This window comes from Drosophila suzukii, chromosome 2L (assembly GCF_043229965.1).
Source record: "Drosophila suzukii chromosome 2L, CBGP_Dsuzu_IsoJpt1.0, whole genome shotgun sequence".
NCBI classification, from domain to species: domain Eukaryota; kingdom Metazoa; phylum Arthropoda; class Insecta; order Diptera; family Drosophilidae; genus Drosophila; species Drosophila suzukii.
Window position 1 is genome coordinate 16,901,327 of NC_092080.1, and position 15,223 is coordinate 16,916,549.

General features: G+C 41.1%; 3 protein-coding genes across 5 annotated transcripts; 2 read left to right on the forward strand and 1 right to left on the reverse strand.

Moving 5' to 3' along the window:
• Positions 1 to 801: 801 nt before the first annotated feature.
• On the forward strand, positions 802 to 4,546 carry homer (protein). The gene is given in 7 exon segments (XM_017089967.4): positions 802 to 948; positions 1,404 to 1,692; positions 1,749 to 2,194; positions 2,252 to 2,330; positions 2,440 to 2,706; positions 2,776 to 2,910; positions 2,964 to 4,546. Coding segments are annotated over 7 exon segments (1,629 nt in total). The 5' UTR covers positions 802 to 934; the 3' UTR covers positions 3,363 to 4,546.
• On the reverse strand, positions 4,537 to 6,377 carry Aatf (Apoptosis antagonizing transcription factor). The gene is made up of 2 exons (XM_017068593.4): positions 4,897 to 6,377; positions 4,537 to 4,836 (listed from the first exon to the last, which is right to left on the reverse strand). Exons 1-2 carry the CDS (start codon positions 6,285 to 6,287, stop codon positions 4,734 to 4,736), a joined length of 1,494 nt encoding a protein of 497 aa, XP_016924082.3. The 5' UTR covers positions 6,288 to 6,377; the 3' UTR covers positions 4,537 to 4,733.
• A 1,224-nt stretch (positions 6,378 to 7,601) lies between these two features.
• AkhR (Adipokinetic hormone receptor) lies at positions 7,602 to 14,359 on the forward strand. 3 transcript variants are annotated; one of them, XM_017090374.4, is made up of 7 exons: positions 7,602 to 7,619; positions 9,582 to 9,795; positions 11,223 to 11,495; positions 11,623 to 11,722; positions 12,160 to 12,648; positions 12,923 to 13,248; positions 13,896 to 14,359. In XM_017090374.4, the coding sequence occupies exons 2-7, from the start codon at positions 9,659 to 9,661 to the stop codon at positions 13,933 to 13,935; spliced, it is 1,365 nt and encodes a 454-aa protein (XP_016945863.2). In that variant the 5' UTR covers positions 7,602 to 7,619; positions 9,582 to 9,658; the 3' UTR covers positions 13,936 to 14,359. The 3 variants fall into 3 exon arrangements, with proteins under 3 accessions (XP_016945863.2, XP_016945864.2, XP_016945861.2); XM_017090375.4 differs by lacking the exon at positions 7,602 to 7,619 and adding an exon at positions 8,186 to 8,343 and having other exon boundaries at positions 12,923 to 13,257; XM_017090372.4 differs by lacking the exon at positions 7,602 to 7,619 and adding an exon at positions 8,186 to 8,343.
• Positions 14,360 to 15,223: the final 864 nt, after the last annotated feature.

The window sequence follows — 15,223 nt, forward strand, 5'->3', positions numbered from 1 at the left end:
TCGAAGGCTGCCACCCTTGGTAAAGATACGCGAGGTCTGGCCGCGCTGTAATGTAAATAACATGATAACATTTTAACAGTGATTTTACAAACAATTTTGGCGCACATTTTCAAAATCAAAATAAGTTCAGAAACTTTCAACGCTAATGCGGTTATTTTACGGCATTTTTCGGCTCATAGACGAGAGCATTCCTTGGAGGCTAAAAAAAGAGACAAATATATGACATTTACTGGGACTGGAACAAGAAATTTTTTCAATAAAAGCAATGGAGAATCGAATGGTAACTTGTTTATAAGGTAGACAATGATAGATAGTTTTGTTTTGCTTAGAATCCAAATATATAACTTCAAAATAGTAAATTTTATCATTATTATAAAAAATGATCGATTAATCCATTCGATTACTTTGACTTCGTCAAGTGAATAGCCGAACATCGATAGTCCTAAAATCGATTTTTGTTCCAGCTCTAGGCGTTGTGTTTTATTTTTTTTAATAGTGAAATTAATCAGTAAAGGCTACTATCATAGGTTTAAACCGTTGCCGAAACACTCAGCGAGCGCCGAAAACAGCAGCGAACGAATACAATGGGGTAAGGACGGTGGGCGTGGTGGTACCGCCTCGAAAAGCAGTTTTTACTGTGGGACAAATCGACGCCGTACTAGCTGACATCTCTCCCCATGTTGTTGTTGTTGTTGCTGGCGTTCTGTGTGTAGCGGGCGGCGTAAATATGTACACAAACATACATACACACGCGTGGGCAGGCCAATTATGTGGGTGTGCAGGTGTGTGCGGATGTGCAGGTGTGCGTGTGTTTTCCGCCCGAGAATCAAAAAATCAAAAGCAAGGCTGTCGAAAAGGCTTAGCACATAATGCAATTTAGTCGGCGGTCGCCAGTCGCCAGCGATAACGGAAAGACACTAGAGCTCAGCGGACGATGTCGGCGGATAGGTAATAGATAAGACTTCTTATAGGGTTGGCCCTGGAGACGGAGACCTCCCGGAGTTTGGTAGAGCCCCCAACAAATCAATTACAATCAAAGCAAGAGGCACCAGAATAGACAGTTTACATAGTAACGCGAATTCTTAAGTTCAAGTTCGATATGTATTAAGCCTAACAAATCATTCACGACTTCTCAGAAGCAAGACAAAACATTGTAAAACCTTAACAAAATAGGAACGTAAATTCTTCAGTGTTAAACTGAATTTGGCGATTGAACAAAATAAGATTCAAAAGATCCATAAGATACAAAATTAAAAAATCGTCATTGGTAGTTACTCCGAAATCTTGTACTCTTTCGAACAGTTTTCTAATAAGCCCACACAAGGCCACCATTTATTACCCACTTGAAATGGAATTTTTAATTAATCACACCCCTGCCATGCTAATCCCTTTATGGCCCACAGCGAACAACCAATTTTCACCTGCCAGGCGCACGTCTTCCACATCGACCCGAAGACGAAGCGCACCTGGATCACGGCCAGCATGAAGGCGGTCAACGTGAGTTTCTTCTATGACAGCTCGAGGAATCTGTACCGCATCATCAGCGTAGAGGGCACCAAGGCGGTGATAAACTCGACGATCACGCCCAACATGACCTTCACCCAGACCTCCCAGAAGTTCGGTCAGTGGAGCGATGTCCGGGCGAACACGGTGTACGGCTTGGGATTTGCCTCCGAGGCGGAATTGACAAAGGTGGGTTGCTTATCTGTGTCTTATATTTTCTCTAACTAAATCCCCTCCCTTCACAGTTCGTGGAAAAGTTCCAGGAAGTCAAGGAGGCCACCAAGAATGCCATGAAATCCGCTAACGGCTCGAATGCCGTTACACCCACCACCTCGGCCAACACGTCGCCCATTTCCGGGCGAGCTGTGGGCTCCATGCAGAACGACAACACAGCCATCGATCCGCACACCGTGGAGCCGCCCAACATGAGCAACACGAACACCCAGAACGCCAATCCGGACAGTCCCTCCCACAAGCTGCTGAACACCAGCGATGTCAAGCCGGACATCGGATCGGCCACACCCTCGCCGCAGCCCACTTCGGGGGGAACTGCAGTTGGTGGCGGCGGGGGAGTGACCATCTCGTCTGGCGGAAGCATTGTGGGCATGCACACGGGACCGGGAGCGGGCGCCACCGCCGAGCAGCAGCTTAAGTATGAGAACGAACGCCTGAAAATGGCCCTGGCACAAAGGTAAGGGACTGATTAACTATCCTTGGATTGAGGTATCATTCTCTGGCTTCTTTTCAGCTGCGCCAATGCCAAGAAGTGGGAAATCGAGCTGGCTACCTTAAAGAACAACAACATTCGCTTGACCAGTGCTCTTCAGGTGAGCTAATTGTATTTAACTAGTCACAGAGTTTATTTTTCTTATCTCATATATAACTACTAAGCTATACTACTACTAAACTAAAAACGCCTTTCTGTTTATTCTAAAGGAATCAACTGCCAATGTAGACGAGTGGAAGCGCCAGCTGCACACTTACAAGGAGGAGAATATTCGCCTAAAGCGGGATATGGAACAGCTTTGCGCGGGCGGAGGTGGTGTCCCTGCAACCGGAGGAGGTGCCGCGGAAGACGAGTTACGTCGCGAGGTGGCCACGCTTAAGGCGCGAACGGAACAACTGCAGAAGGAACTCTTGCAACAGGAAATTGAGCTTAAGTCGGCCAACCTAAGTCTACGCGAAAAGTCCAATGATCAGACGGTAAGTAAACCCATACCATGACTTAATTGATTTAATTATTGGGAACTAATTGATTTAACACATTTACAGCTTGCCAAGTTAAGCGAGTTAAACGTTGTGTTTGCCAAACAACTTTCGGAGCTATATGGGGTGCAGAAGGATATGGAGGGTGTTATACAACTAGCCAAGTGCACTTGAGACACAGAGTTAGCGGTTATTCGAAAGGTTTGGCATACATTTTCTTCTATTATAGTCAAGTTAACTAATCTCCCTGCCAGGTTTCAGCGCAGGAACAGACTACAATGATCAACACTACAACGACATCATCGACAACAACAGGAAGCACGACTAGTAAACGATATTTAAGCAACTTTCCAACGGCCGAGGCAGAGAGCACGCTCTCCAACGTCACCTCGATCCACACCCAGCTGCAGTCGTCGCTTTATGAGACCCAGAACACGGCCCAGCTAAAGGCCATGGACAAACACTCGGCCTTGCTCCAGGAGCTCCATCAGCGACAGGCGGCTCCCAGGCGCAACTCTGCCTCCGCTGAAGCAGCTGCTGCAGCTGCGGCTGCATCCGGGTCTGGTGGGGCCAAAACAGCCACCATACTCGTATCCAAATCAAAAACCAAAACCGGGCTGCCCCTGTTGCTGAAGAATTCCATTAACAATTAGAGAAAATCCAAGAGGAAGGCGACGAGAGAGAGAATTTAGTCAGTGGCATTTTTGTAATCTTTATATTGGTAGTTTGTATACAAGGACAGCGCTAGGAGAGAACCCGCGTACTCCCTCAATCCTCCCCCATCCCCCTAATTTTAGGCCAATATTTGTGTGTATCGTAGCCTCTTTTGGTAACTTCGAATTGAAAACAGAATAAACCTATGCCCAGTATTTTCGTCAAAATTGTTCGCGTCCTTGTGGCACTTATGTAGGTCTTAAATGATTGATTCTCGTGCGCATTCAAGTGCAATATACATTTATCTCTAGTATTTAAATGTAATAATGATATTATGTGCTCTATACACTTTCAGCTGATTGTTAATTAATTTTTAATGAGAGCTTGCTAACGAATACTCCCCGAAACTCATTTCCCAAAGAAAAATCCAAGCATTTCTATTGAACAAGTGTCACAAAGATTATTTTGTAAATGTGCTCGACTTTTTATAGTATTTTTAGAAGGAACCTTTTGTATTCTCTAAATCTTAGGATTAAAATTTAAATGTTTATTTATTGAATTGTATTTCCAACCCATTCGATTTCACAGTCACCTCACAAGACTCCCGTTTTGCAGTTATGCACTGATTTACTAATATATATGATATTTATAAATATAAAAATTAACGTATGCATAACTAACAATGACTTAGACGACGAACACACTAAGAAACCAATATGGAATATAAAGCTAAAATTAATAAACGAAGAGAAAATTTTATAAGTGGAACGAAGTCCAAGTAAAACACGAGACTAGCAAAGTAAATTTAAAGAAAACCAGTCAAGTATGTGCATCAGTGGACAACTAGTATAATACATTAACAAATTATTAAAATTAATTTATATTTATCGAATCGAATTAAAAACGCAACTCGAATGAAGCCAGCAAATAATACATAACAGTACACAATCTCCGAAACACAAACACCCACTAAACGAAACGGTTATGAAGCGGTAATTTCGAACGTTTGCGGTTATATTCAAGCCATATTGTTATGCACTCGCTGCATAAATAACCCAGTTGAGAACAAATAAGAATTAATAACGAAAATGAAATGTTGAACATACAAATTTAGCAGTTAAAAGTAAACAACAAATGAAAATATACATAAATAAATAAATATATAAAATAAAGTCAAATTCAACATCAATATTCTTTTATTTTTAGTAGATAATATAACGTATTATTTTAAGCAATAGGGGTAATATTCTAATTCGTCTAAGGACGATTGGCTAAAATGACAATTTAACAGCTTTTATGACATTTTATAGGTTTTATTCTTATTTAAAACTTCATATACCATATATTATAGTTTTACATTTAGATGTTTTCTAGACGAACAACGATTTATACAACTCGGACTTGGAGCTCTCCGTCCATTCGCTATTTTCGTTGGGCGCCATAAAGTTGATGAGTTTGTTGTGCACCACGTATCTGAAATTATGTTTAATATTTTATAAGTAAGACATTACTAACTTTACTTCGCTTAATTACCGCAGCTTTCGCCCCTTGCTGGCCCTGGTGTCCACCTTCTTTTTCATCTTCTGGCGCAGCTTCTGAAGCTCCACGAACTGCTTGGTGATCTCACTCATGTTAGAGGAGGTGCTGGCCTTGTACTCGATGAGCTCGCGAAGCTGCTGGTGATAGAAATCGCTATCGTCGTAGATGTGCTTTACCCGCTGCACCGGCTCGTTTTCCTGCTGATCCGCCTGATTGCTCTTTGGCGTCTGCGACTTCTCCACAAGCGCTTCCCGGTTGGCCAGAGCGCTGTCGATCTTCTTGATGATGTCGTAATCCTCCTGCACTGACTTGCGTTTAACACCGGCTCCGGGAGTCAGGAGCTTGGTGCGATCGTCCCACTTTAGCAGGACTTCATTGCGATATCCCGTCATCTGCTGGAAGTTGTTGTGCAGCACAGAGCCAAACTTTTTGGCAGCTGGACCCGAATCCTCAGAAGGCTGCCTGCGCTTGACCGCCTTCCTCAACTCCGAGTTTTGCTGGTGAAGAGCCGACTGGAGAGCCAGCAATTGCTGCAACAGCTTGGAGGAGCGTTCCTGCGCCTCGTTAAGCACCGATTGCAGCTCATCACTCTCGGATCCCAGTTTCACTAGTGTCTCCGGAGCAGGCAACTGGTTCGCTTTGCTTGTAAACTTCTGCGTGTTGATCCTTAGCTCAAGGAGTCGCTCCCAGACGCGAAGTTGGTTTTGGACGCAGAGTCCTTTTTGGATTTCAGCCTGGTGGTTGGTTTTCGACATCACATCCGAGGGTTTGATGGTGCCTTCCTCTGCATCTTCATCGCCGGTATCGTCATCTTCATCGCCGGTATCGTCATCTTCATCGTCATCGTCATCGTCGTCCTCTCCTTCACTTTCTTGGCTGTTGTCCCCAGCGAAATCATCAGAATCAGAGTCATCATCCTCCTCTTCATCATCAAAATGTCCAGCCAATAACTTCTGATTAAAGTCTGGGACATCCCCATCTTGACCGGACTCGGAACCTCCAAGGTCTTCCTCCTCTGAATCTTCAACTTCTCCAGCCTTTAGCTTCTGTTTAAAGTCGGCCAAGTCCCCATCATCTTTATCCTCGTCGCTTTCCTCATAGGACAACTCCTGGTCCTCATCCTCGTCATCAAGCTCCTTGCGGCTGCTGATCTTGCCCTTGTAGCGATCACTTTGCTCCGAGAGCAGCTTTACATTCCTCTTCCTGAAGTCGGTGCTCCGCGCGTCCGGTAGGTCGTATTCCTCCTCCTCGAAGTCCACCAGACGGGGCCCTGTGGTCACGTCGAAGTCCGAGTCCTCCGCGCTGTCGCTCTCATTCGGATGGGCAAGAAGTTTGCTGACCTTTTCCGCAACCGTTTGGGGCTGTTTCTTTGATTTTCGCAGCATTTTACTAGAGTTTCATTTATAATTTGAAAGTGAAAGATTCAGTTTACCACATGGGCACAGTGTTGTCAAACCCGCCTTTTCCCGTCACATTTAGCTTTTTTAACGGAGTTGTGGGAATTTCAGCTTTTTTCATCAAATTTAAATGGTAAATACGGAACTCAAACGCTCGTATAGCATCTTTTTTTTTGTAAATGACAGCATTGTTTTGATTAAATTTAGTAAGAAAATATTTGTATTTACATTTTATTTTTCATTCTAACGTCGAAACATCTTTTTTTACCCCAAAGTTACAACACTGTTTGGGATGAGCGGTGTGACCGTTGCCGGTGATTTGAGAATTACCTTCCCAAGCATACACAAAAAATACCAACCGGTGATAAGTTGAACGTTAAGGTATATTTTTTGAAAAACCGTTTTTCGAGTATAGACGTTCCAGAAGAACCAAAAGCAGTGAAATCGCTTTTATATTAGCTACAACAATATATTTGATTAAGGAAATCTAAGACCAGTTGTTCTTAAACGGTTACTAAAATTCAACTATAGTTTGACCTTCAAACATAATTACTTACGTATGTATAGTAACGGATTTTAAGAAAGGAATGAACGCAATCTTGTTTATTCTTTTCTGGTATAATATTTTTATCTACATCTTATGGGTATCATCTACCTTATGGGTACAGCGAACTGTATGCAGTAGTCTTAATGGATGATTTCATAATTGGCAACGTTTTGTTAATTAATATATTTATTCTCTTAATTTGTTGATTTCAGAAGAATCCTATCGTAGTCCTAATTTAAAAAATAATTGTTACATCCTTGTCTAGCTTACACTAATTTACTGAAAATATACTTTTCGCGTCAGCTTAAATATTTAAACTAGAAACATTACTGCTGCATAATTTTCGGCATTAAATGTAAGCCACTTTCAAGGAAAAACAAAATGGCAAATTAATCGTCGTTCCTAAATGTGCAGTTTTCAATAGTAAATGCACATGCTAGCTGACCGCTCATTAGGGCCGGCCGGCTGTCGTCTTATCAGGCGGGGCAGGTGCATCTTGATAAGACCGCGCACACGCCACATTCGTAGCATACAACAGTGCGCGCCTGAACGTGAACTTGAAATCCTTTTGTCCGCTCTCGTGGCCTCATTAACTTTAATGAAGCGTTTTGTCGAATTGCGTATCGTGAGGTTAAATTGTGAGCCTTGGCAATGGACTTGCGGCAGATGCCAGTGTAAGCTCGACGGGATCGGATGTGCTGCGCCATCCGGAATAAAGGATAATCGAGTGTATTGCGCAGCTAACGGAGTCCCATCGACGATAAGGCCTATAAGTAATTCCTTTTTGATTACTTGTTCTGGGGTAAAACGCGACTCATACGTTTGATAAGGGATCCCAACATTTGGCGATCAGACGGACTACCGTTTGAACTTTGAGTCTCGTACACGCATTGATAATCGTGAAATTTATGCGGGCGGGACCTGAAAACGCACATATGTGTGTGTAGAATCACTGGCTATTGGGGTCGCCCGCTGTTATCATCTAACTTCTCTACCCGGTACTCGAAAGTAGGGGTATACTGTTAATGTGGAAAAGAAGGTATTACCTGTCTGGTTTGTATTTATAAGGATTGATATCTCAGGAACCGAAGACGATTTTTTTTCCTCAAGACGAATCCTTAGTTCATCCATTTTCCACCCACATCCCACAATTAATATCCTTTGAACGCGTTTTAGGATCACAGGAACAACATACAGGTAAATTTAATTCCAGTTTCTAATAATTGGTGTAAGCCTAAACCAGGTATTCTTTCGTCGGGACTCTTAAAGTTCCTACTTGCCTCCTCTTATCAGTTGTTGTCGAGATTTCGATTTCGCGGCATCAGCATCCCAGGCAGTCGGTACGTTCAGTCAGTTCCTGCTCGTCGATCGGTGTGTACCTGAAGTACCGTTAGTCCCGAGGGCCTTTAAGAAGCTTTCGTATTATCAACAGTGATAATTACGCGCGTGTGGGCGTGGGAGTTTGGCAGTGAGAACGGTGTATTTCGATTCTGGGAGGTGTGTGAAAATAGTAATAAATTCCTAACGATATTTGGAAACGCAGTCTTAAATCTACCATATCTATATAGTATACGTCAGTTCACGGTGTGGCCGCGTGTTTAGAAAAAGCAAATCAAAACGGAAATCACAAATGGAAGAAAAACAGAACGAAGTAAAAAAATATAGTTGTATATAGAAGAAATTAAATTATACATCACGTACGCGTTCTCGTAATCAAAGATTACGCCTACAATAAGTATATATACGAGTCGATCGATTAGCCAGAGGAAACTAGTTGAATCTTTCTGTAATCTTCGAGGGGTTCCAGCAATCGCTTAGGTAAACTAGCGATTCTACGAGGTGCAACGAGGTTAAGCGTTTAATCATCAAGAAATCTAATAGAACACCTTAGTGTTTTCAAGGTTTTAAATTTATTTTGGAAGCACATTTCGCTTTATTTGTTTTCTCTTTTATTTGGTACAACATTTGTTTGAGCACATTAAAACGCCAAGTTCAAAAGGCATCAAACGCGACGCGTCTAAACAAACAACCCGTAAAATAATTCGACTGAAGGATTAATGTGAGACCAATTTGTCGGAGTTTGTTGTTACTATTTTCCGTTCAATTGAGTGAACTTTCTGTTCGATTGAGCGCAATTGATTAACAGATTAATCAGCCAGGGAGAGCGTAAGATGCTCTCTATTATGATTATTATAGTTATATCAAGTCTAGAAAATGCACAGAGCCGGAGAACTCAGCATAAGTGGAATTTTTATAATCAATTAGGCGAGAGTAACTAGTTCAAGGTCACCACAAGCTAAAGCACCTAAAAATCGGGGCGGCAAACAAAACGTAAAAAATCATAACAATAACATAATAAACATGTTCTTGAACCGAAAAACCCAAAGGAATCGAAAAAGTGTTCATTATCAAATTGAGTGTAATTGATTCGGTTAATTGAGTGAGTGTCTGCCATGACAAGATAGGGATTCTGTTTGTGTTTTTCATTGTTGGATTATCTCAAGAGTGCCGACGAATATAATATAAAAGTTTCGCAAATAATTGACAGGCCCCCAAGCCCCAAATGTTCTGCCAATAATGCAAAGTTTATGGATATATAGGTAAAATAGATATGTTCGACGTAAAATATATCAAAAGGAATAACTTAGATAACTTAATAAAAATCATAAGTTAAATGGTGCTTATACATTTGTTAAAGGCTTAAATAAAGAAAGTGTTTCTTTTTTCTACTTTAGAATAAAAGAAGATATCGTGTAACGCAAATCCTTAATCCAAAATTGAGAAACACATAATTCATTCACCTGTTTTAAAAATGGGGGAAGTTCTCGAAGAGAATGATCATCGCAGTCTTAGTAATTGGTTAAATGTGAACGATACGAATGGCACAATTCACCTGACCAAGGATATGGTTTTTAATGATGGCCATCGATTGTCCATCACAGTCTACAGGTGAGTGGAAATCCGACCAATACACCCCAAACCCATTTTATAACCTTATCGCCTAGATCACCTCCCACGTTTTTATTTGAATATTATTCAGACTTTACAGTCAAAGCTTATCAACTTTGACTTTTACTATCTGTAACACTTTTCCAAGTCCAAACCTATCAATCGATGTGCAGGTGTGGGTGTCGCTGCTTGAATCTGTATTCAGCCGTTTATTCTTGTTATGCATTCATATAAATCATACTGGGCTCATCATCTTTGGTTTCTCCTCCGCTGTCTGGCTTTCTGTCTGAGATTCAATCATTTTCACTTGGAATTTGAACTGTGCGGTTCATTGCAGGGTTCACTTTTTCTGAATGCCAGAGATTCGACTAATCGATTAAGAGCGAGTCGAGAGATAGACAAGGCGTAGAAAGTGATTTATTTAGCACAGAATGCATAATAAATAGAATATTTTATTATATCCGTGATTAAGACTAGCTCGATTTTATATAGGGACTGCTTATTGTAAACTCAAAGAAAAAACCGTTCTCAACGTTCTCAATATAGTTATTTTCGATCTTAAAAGTGATCCAAGATCGACTCATACTCAAGTTCTTGAAACCGAGATCGAAGTCTCCTCGGTTTACGAATGGCTTTTGAGATTTTGTGTTCTCGATATGGTTTCGACATCGAATTGATCTCGATTTAGAGATGAACCGTTCTCGGATTCAAGCATAAGTCATTTCTGTATTGAGAGTAGACTCTTCTCGATTTCAAGCATCCACTCCCACGTTTTATTCTCAATTAAAAGTGCTAAATTTATTAAAGCTTCGTATATTTTAGCCTAACAGCTTCCATTTCATTATTTAGTTGATATACATGGAGCGGTGGTGTTACATGTTCGGATAACTTATAAATGTAGTTCCATGATGAATCTCATTTGGTAGAACAGCCTCTTTTATTTCAACATATTTTATTTATCTCGAAATCGCGAACAAAACTTCATCTCTATAACGAGAGCCCAGAGTCTCAAAAGCAAAATCGAAAAGGCTTCGATCTCGGTTTCGAGAATTTAAGTATGAGTCAATCCTAGCACACATTTGAGATCGAAAGTACTTACATTGAGAATGTTAAACACTGTTTTATCTCTGAGTGTATAAGTTTTTTCTAAGTAAAACTAATCTCGTAATTAACTGACTTGAAAAGGACATTAATTGTATTGGCAGATCGTCTACGACTGATATTTGTTTGCCCAACAAGTTACCTTTCCTAACTGCAATTCGTTGACCCACTTCTCTAGCATACGACACCCACGCCCACACCCACCTCAGGGAAAACTTCTTTAAATTCCCACTCACCAATTTGATCGCATCAGAACCGTCTCCCACACCATCGCCCCTACTCCCTCTCCCCGTTCCGTTTCTTATACAGTCTTTTATGTGGTTCAGCATACTGTTTGTGATCTCAACAATTGGCAATAGCACCGTGCTATATCTGCTGACCAAGAGGCGACTACGAGGCCCATTGCGGATTGATGTGATGCTAATGCATCTGGCCATCGCAGACCTCATGGTGACGTTACTCCTGATGCCAATGGAAATTTTTTGGGCCTGGACGGTTCAGTGGCTCTCCACCGATCTGATGTGTCGCCTAATGAGCTTCTTCCGCGTTTTCGGTCTGTACTTGTCCAGCTACGTGATGGTTTGCATATCGCTAGACAGGTGAGTCCGCAGATCCGTTGAGTGTCGCTAATGGACCAAATTGATAGCCAGATAAGGCGGCTCAATGTGTCAATTGATGGCTGACGGCTTTCTCACCACTTGTTTTGGTTCACCTTGTCTCCATCAGATACTTTGCCATCCTGAAGCCACTGAAGCGGTCCTACAATCGGGGACGCATCATGTTAGCCTGTGCCTGGCTGGGCTCTGTCGTGTGCAGCATTCCCCAGGTGAGTCCAAGTCCAGTGCTACACCCGGAAAAAAGCACCCTAAGGTTATGTAGAACACAGAAAATCTTTTTTTTCGTAACACCAAATAAGTACTCCAACGAGGTTCTATATTGTTCAAATAAAATTTCTCCGATTTCTCAATTCCGTGTTAGGTTTCCAGTTTGTTATCTGTACGGGAAAGTTACAAGAAGTTAAATTAATCGTAAGGACAAATTCGTTTTCTCAATGTCATGTTAACTTTACGAACGTGAAATCTTTACAAAGTCTGTTACCACACGAAATGTATAACTAGAACGCGCTAGTTACTAGGAAGGATCTGACCGTTCTTCTATCCTAATAGGATTGATTGGGAGGATCATATTAAATCATCCATTAATCATACAATTTTTTCCCAAGTGCATCTGTAAGACAACTTAATTACCATGCATCTCCGGCAGGCCTTTCTCTTCCACCTGGAGGAGCATCCCAAAGTTAAAGGCTACTTTCAATGCGTCATCTTCCACTCGTTCAGGAGCGACTTTGAAGAGAAGCTCTATCAGGCGGCCTCGATGTGCAGCATGTATGCCTTTCCCCTGATCATGTTCATCTACTGCTATGGAGCCATATACCTGAAGATCTACCGGAAGAGCCAGCGCGTTCTGAAGGATGTGATCGCCGAGCGTTTCCGGCGCTCCAATGACGATGTTCTCAGCAGGGCCAAGAAACGGACCCTCAAGATGACGATCTCCATTGTGATCGTGTTCATTATTTGTTGGACCCCGTACTACACCATCTCCATGTGGTACTGGATGGACAAGCACTCCGCGGACAAGATCAATCCGTTGGTCCGGAAGGCTTTGTTCATCTTCGCCTCGACAAACTCCTGCATGAATCCTTTGGTCTACGGACTCTACAACATTCGTGGGCGTATGAATAACAACAATCCGGTGGGTATTGCTATATATTGCAAGTCTTGCATGCGTTTCGGGCATCAAATCAAATAAATATTTATATATTTTCCATATTAACGGTAATATTTTAGTATTGATCTATTTAAGAATTTGTAATTTAGATCATTTTGGCCATACTTAAGTAATATTTAACGAATTTAAAAATAATTGCTTTTGATTATACAGCATAAAACATTGCAAGTTTTGGGCCTAGGACTTAAAAATCAAGACTTTGGAGTAATATTTCCTTATAATCCTTGTTCCTTTGCAGTCCGTGAACAACAGGCACACATCGCTGTCCAATCGCCTGGATTCATCCAATCAGCTGATGCAGAAGCAGCTGACCAATAATTCGCTGCTCAATGGAAAGGGTCAAGCGGTGGCAGCCGCAGTGGCGGCCACCACAAAGTTGGCCAACGTTGTGGGTCTGAAGGGCACTGCCAACTCCAATGGATCTGCTGCACCAGCGGAAATTGGGGTCACCGCGCCCCGAGCAGTATCCATTGCCCCGCTGGCCAGTGACGACGAGGCCAACGACGATTCCAGCCTCAGTGCGGTCACCATCAGGTGCCAGGATCCATCTAGGTTCCGCCAGAAGTAATTTCGGTCTCTACACCCTTTCCTACCTTCTTGACATCCTCATAAACTCATCCTTTATTTAAGTGATTTACAGCAGCTCCTAAAAAATCACTTTTCCTTTCGAGTTTCGCCATAAAATGTTGGGGTTTATGTTGCGGTTTAAATGTTCAATCTAGTTCGAAGCAAAAAATGCACAGTGCACGCTTTTAAATAATTAATGTAACATTGTTTTATTATTTTCAAGGTTCCCCTTAGTTAAAAAAAAATGTCCATGTATACCTTAATTTAAAAATGTTTGAAATTTTCCAAAGAATTTAACAAGAAATTTATTTTAAATGACCAAACCAATGACCAACCAAAAAACGTACCATTGATTAAATGATCATACATATGATAAGAAAGCAAGTCTTATTTTAAAATGTATTACTCACGCCCTGATTATGCAACACCTTGAAATAGACTTTATCCGTGAAACCTATCTTAAATTGCAAGCCAAACCAAACATTAGTCTTTTTGGGTTAATGCAGGATTACATCATTTTCATATCCCCAAAGCTCACCCACAAGAGATCCACTTTAAAAGCCATTACCACAGCCGCACTTCATTTTATGTCAACTCATCAGGGCATCAGCAAGAGCCAAGTCTAAATAAATATATACTTTCAGTTGTGGCGACTCCATCGAAATGACCAGTGTGGTTAAGTAAACAATAACATATAGAGCTGCGAGAGCAACTGGATCAATTAAGCGATCTGCTACTGTTCATCTGGAGAAGTCGGCTTGGAACAAAGGGCATTTAATTTGCTAACCAGCTTAGTTCGGAATTTTCATCATAAATTCTTTTCGCATTTGCATTTAGCTAGTTACAAATTAAAATGTTTTCAAGACAACAAACGCCGAAGCAGGAAAGATACAAATTTCGATTTTAAATCGCTTTGTTTTGGACCATTAAATGTTTGGAAGTCAAAGCTATCGCATAGGAAATACGCTTAAGATGTAATACCGCTCACTATTAGATTTACACTAGTTCGTCGGATTATTGCTTAATTTAAAATAATTTATTCATAACAAATAATTATAAACGAAATCGAAATAAAAATATCTTAAAAATTATAGAAAATACCAAGACAGCCAATCGAATTCTCATTTTGGACTGGGTAGGGCCCAAAATGTTGATGTTGTTTATGTTGAGTTTTTTGTTAAGTTGGCGTTAATCAATAGCTTTATGGCTTGAGCCCTGCACATTAATTATACACTCGTGTCTCTCGTCGACGGACTCTTTAATATTTTTATTGAATAATTAAGTTTGGATATGCGGGCAAACCAGTTTTACTTCTGAGATAAGATTGTGAATTGACCTTTAACTACATTTAATTATATTGTTATCGGAAGGAAAGACTGTGACTTTGGTGGAATTTATTACATAAAATCAAGTTCCGAGGACTTGCAATTTATAAAAAGAAATAGGGGAACTACCTCTGCATAATATTTATATGGTTACGAATTTGTATCTAAAGCCAATTTCCATAAACATTATCCCAAAAACTAAATTGTAATATGTACCATTTCCCAGGCAGCTTGACCAACTTTCCTGGTTTATGGTCAGTTAACTTCAATCAATCCATATCCCACCCACGCCCACTAATTGCCCAGGTGCAAAGCCTCTGGTCTGGTTGGCGTCATTAGCTAGGTAACCCAATTAACTGGCAGAGACATAAAATGACAATATTTTTTAATGCAATTGAATGCCCGAGATACTCCCCCGCCCATCCACGATCTTAGAAAGTGGCTCACTTTCGTTACACTGCACAACAAAGTCACGTTTGCTGGGAAAACACTCAATGCCTCTCATAAAGAGCAGAAAGAATGCGTGTAATCGAATCTTGAAGACCGAAAAATAAACATGTTAATAATACAATTTTATGATTAATACGGAATGAACTGCAACTCGGGGGAGGGAAGATGAAAGGCTGGGTATTTTGAGCAGGGGAGAT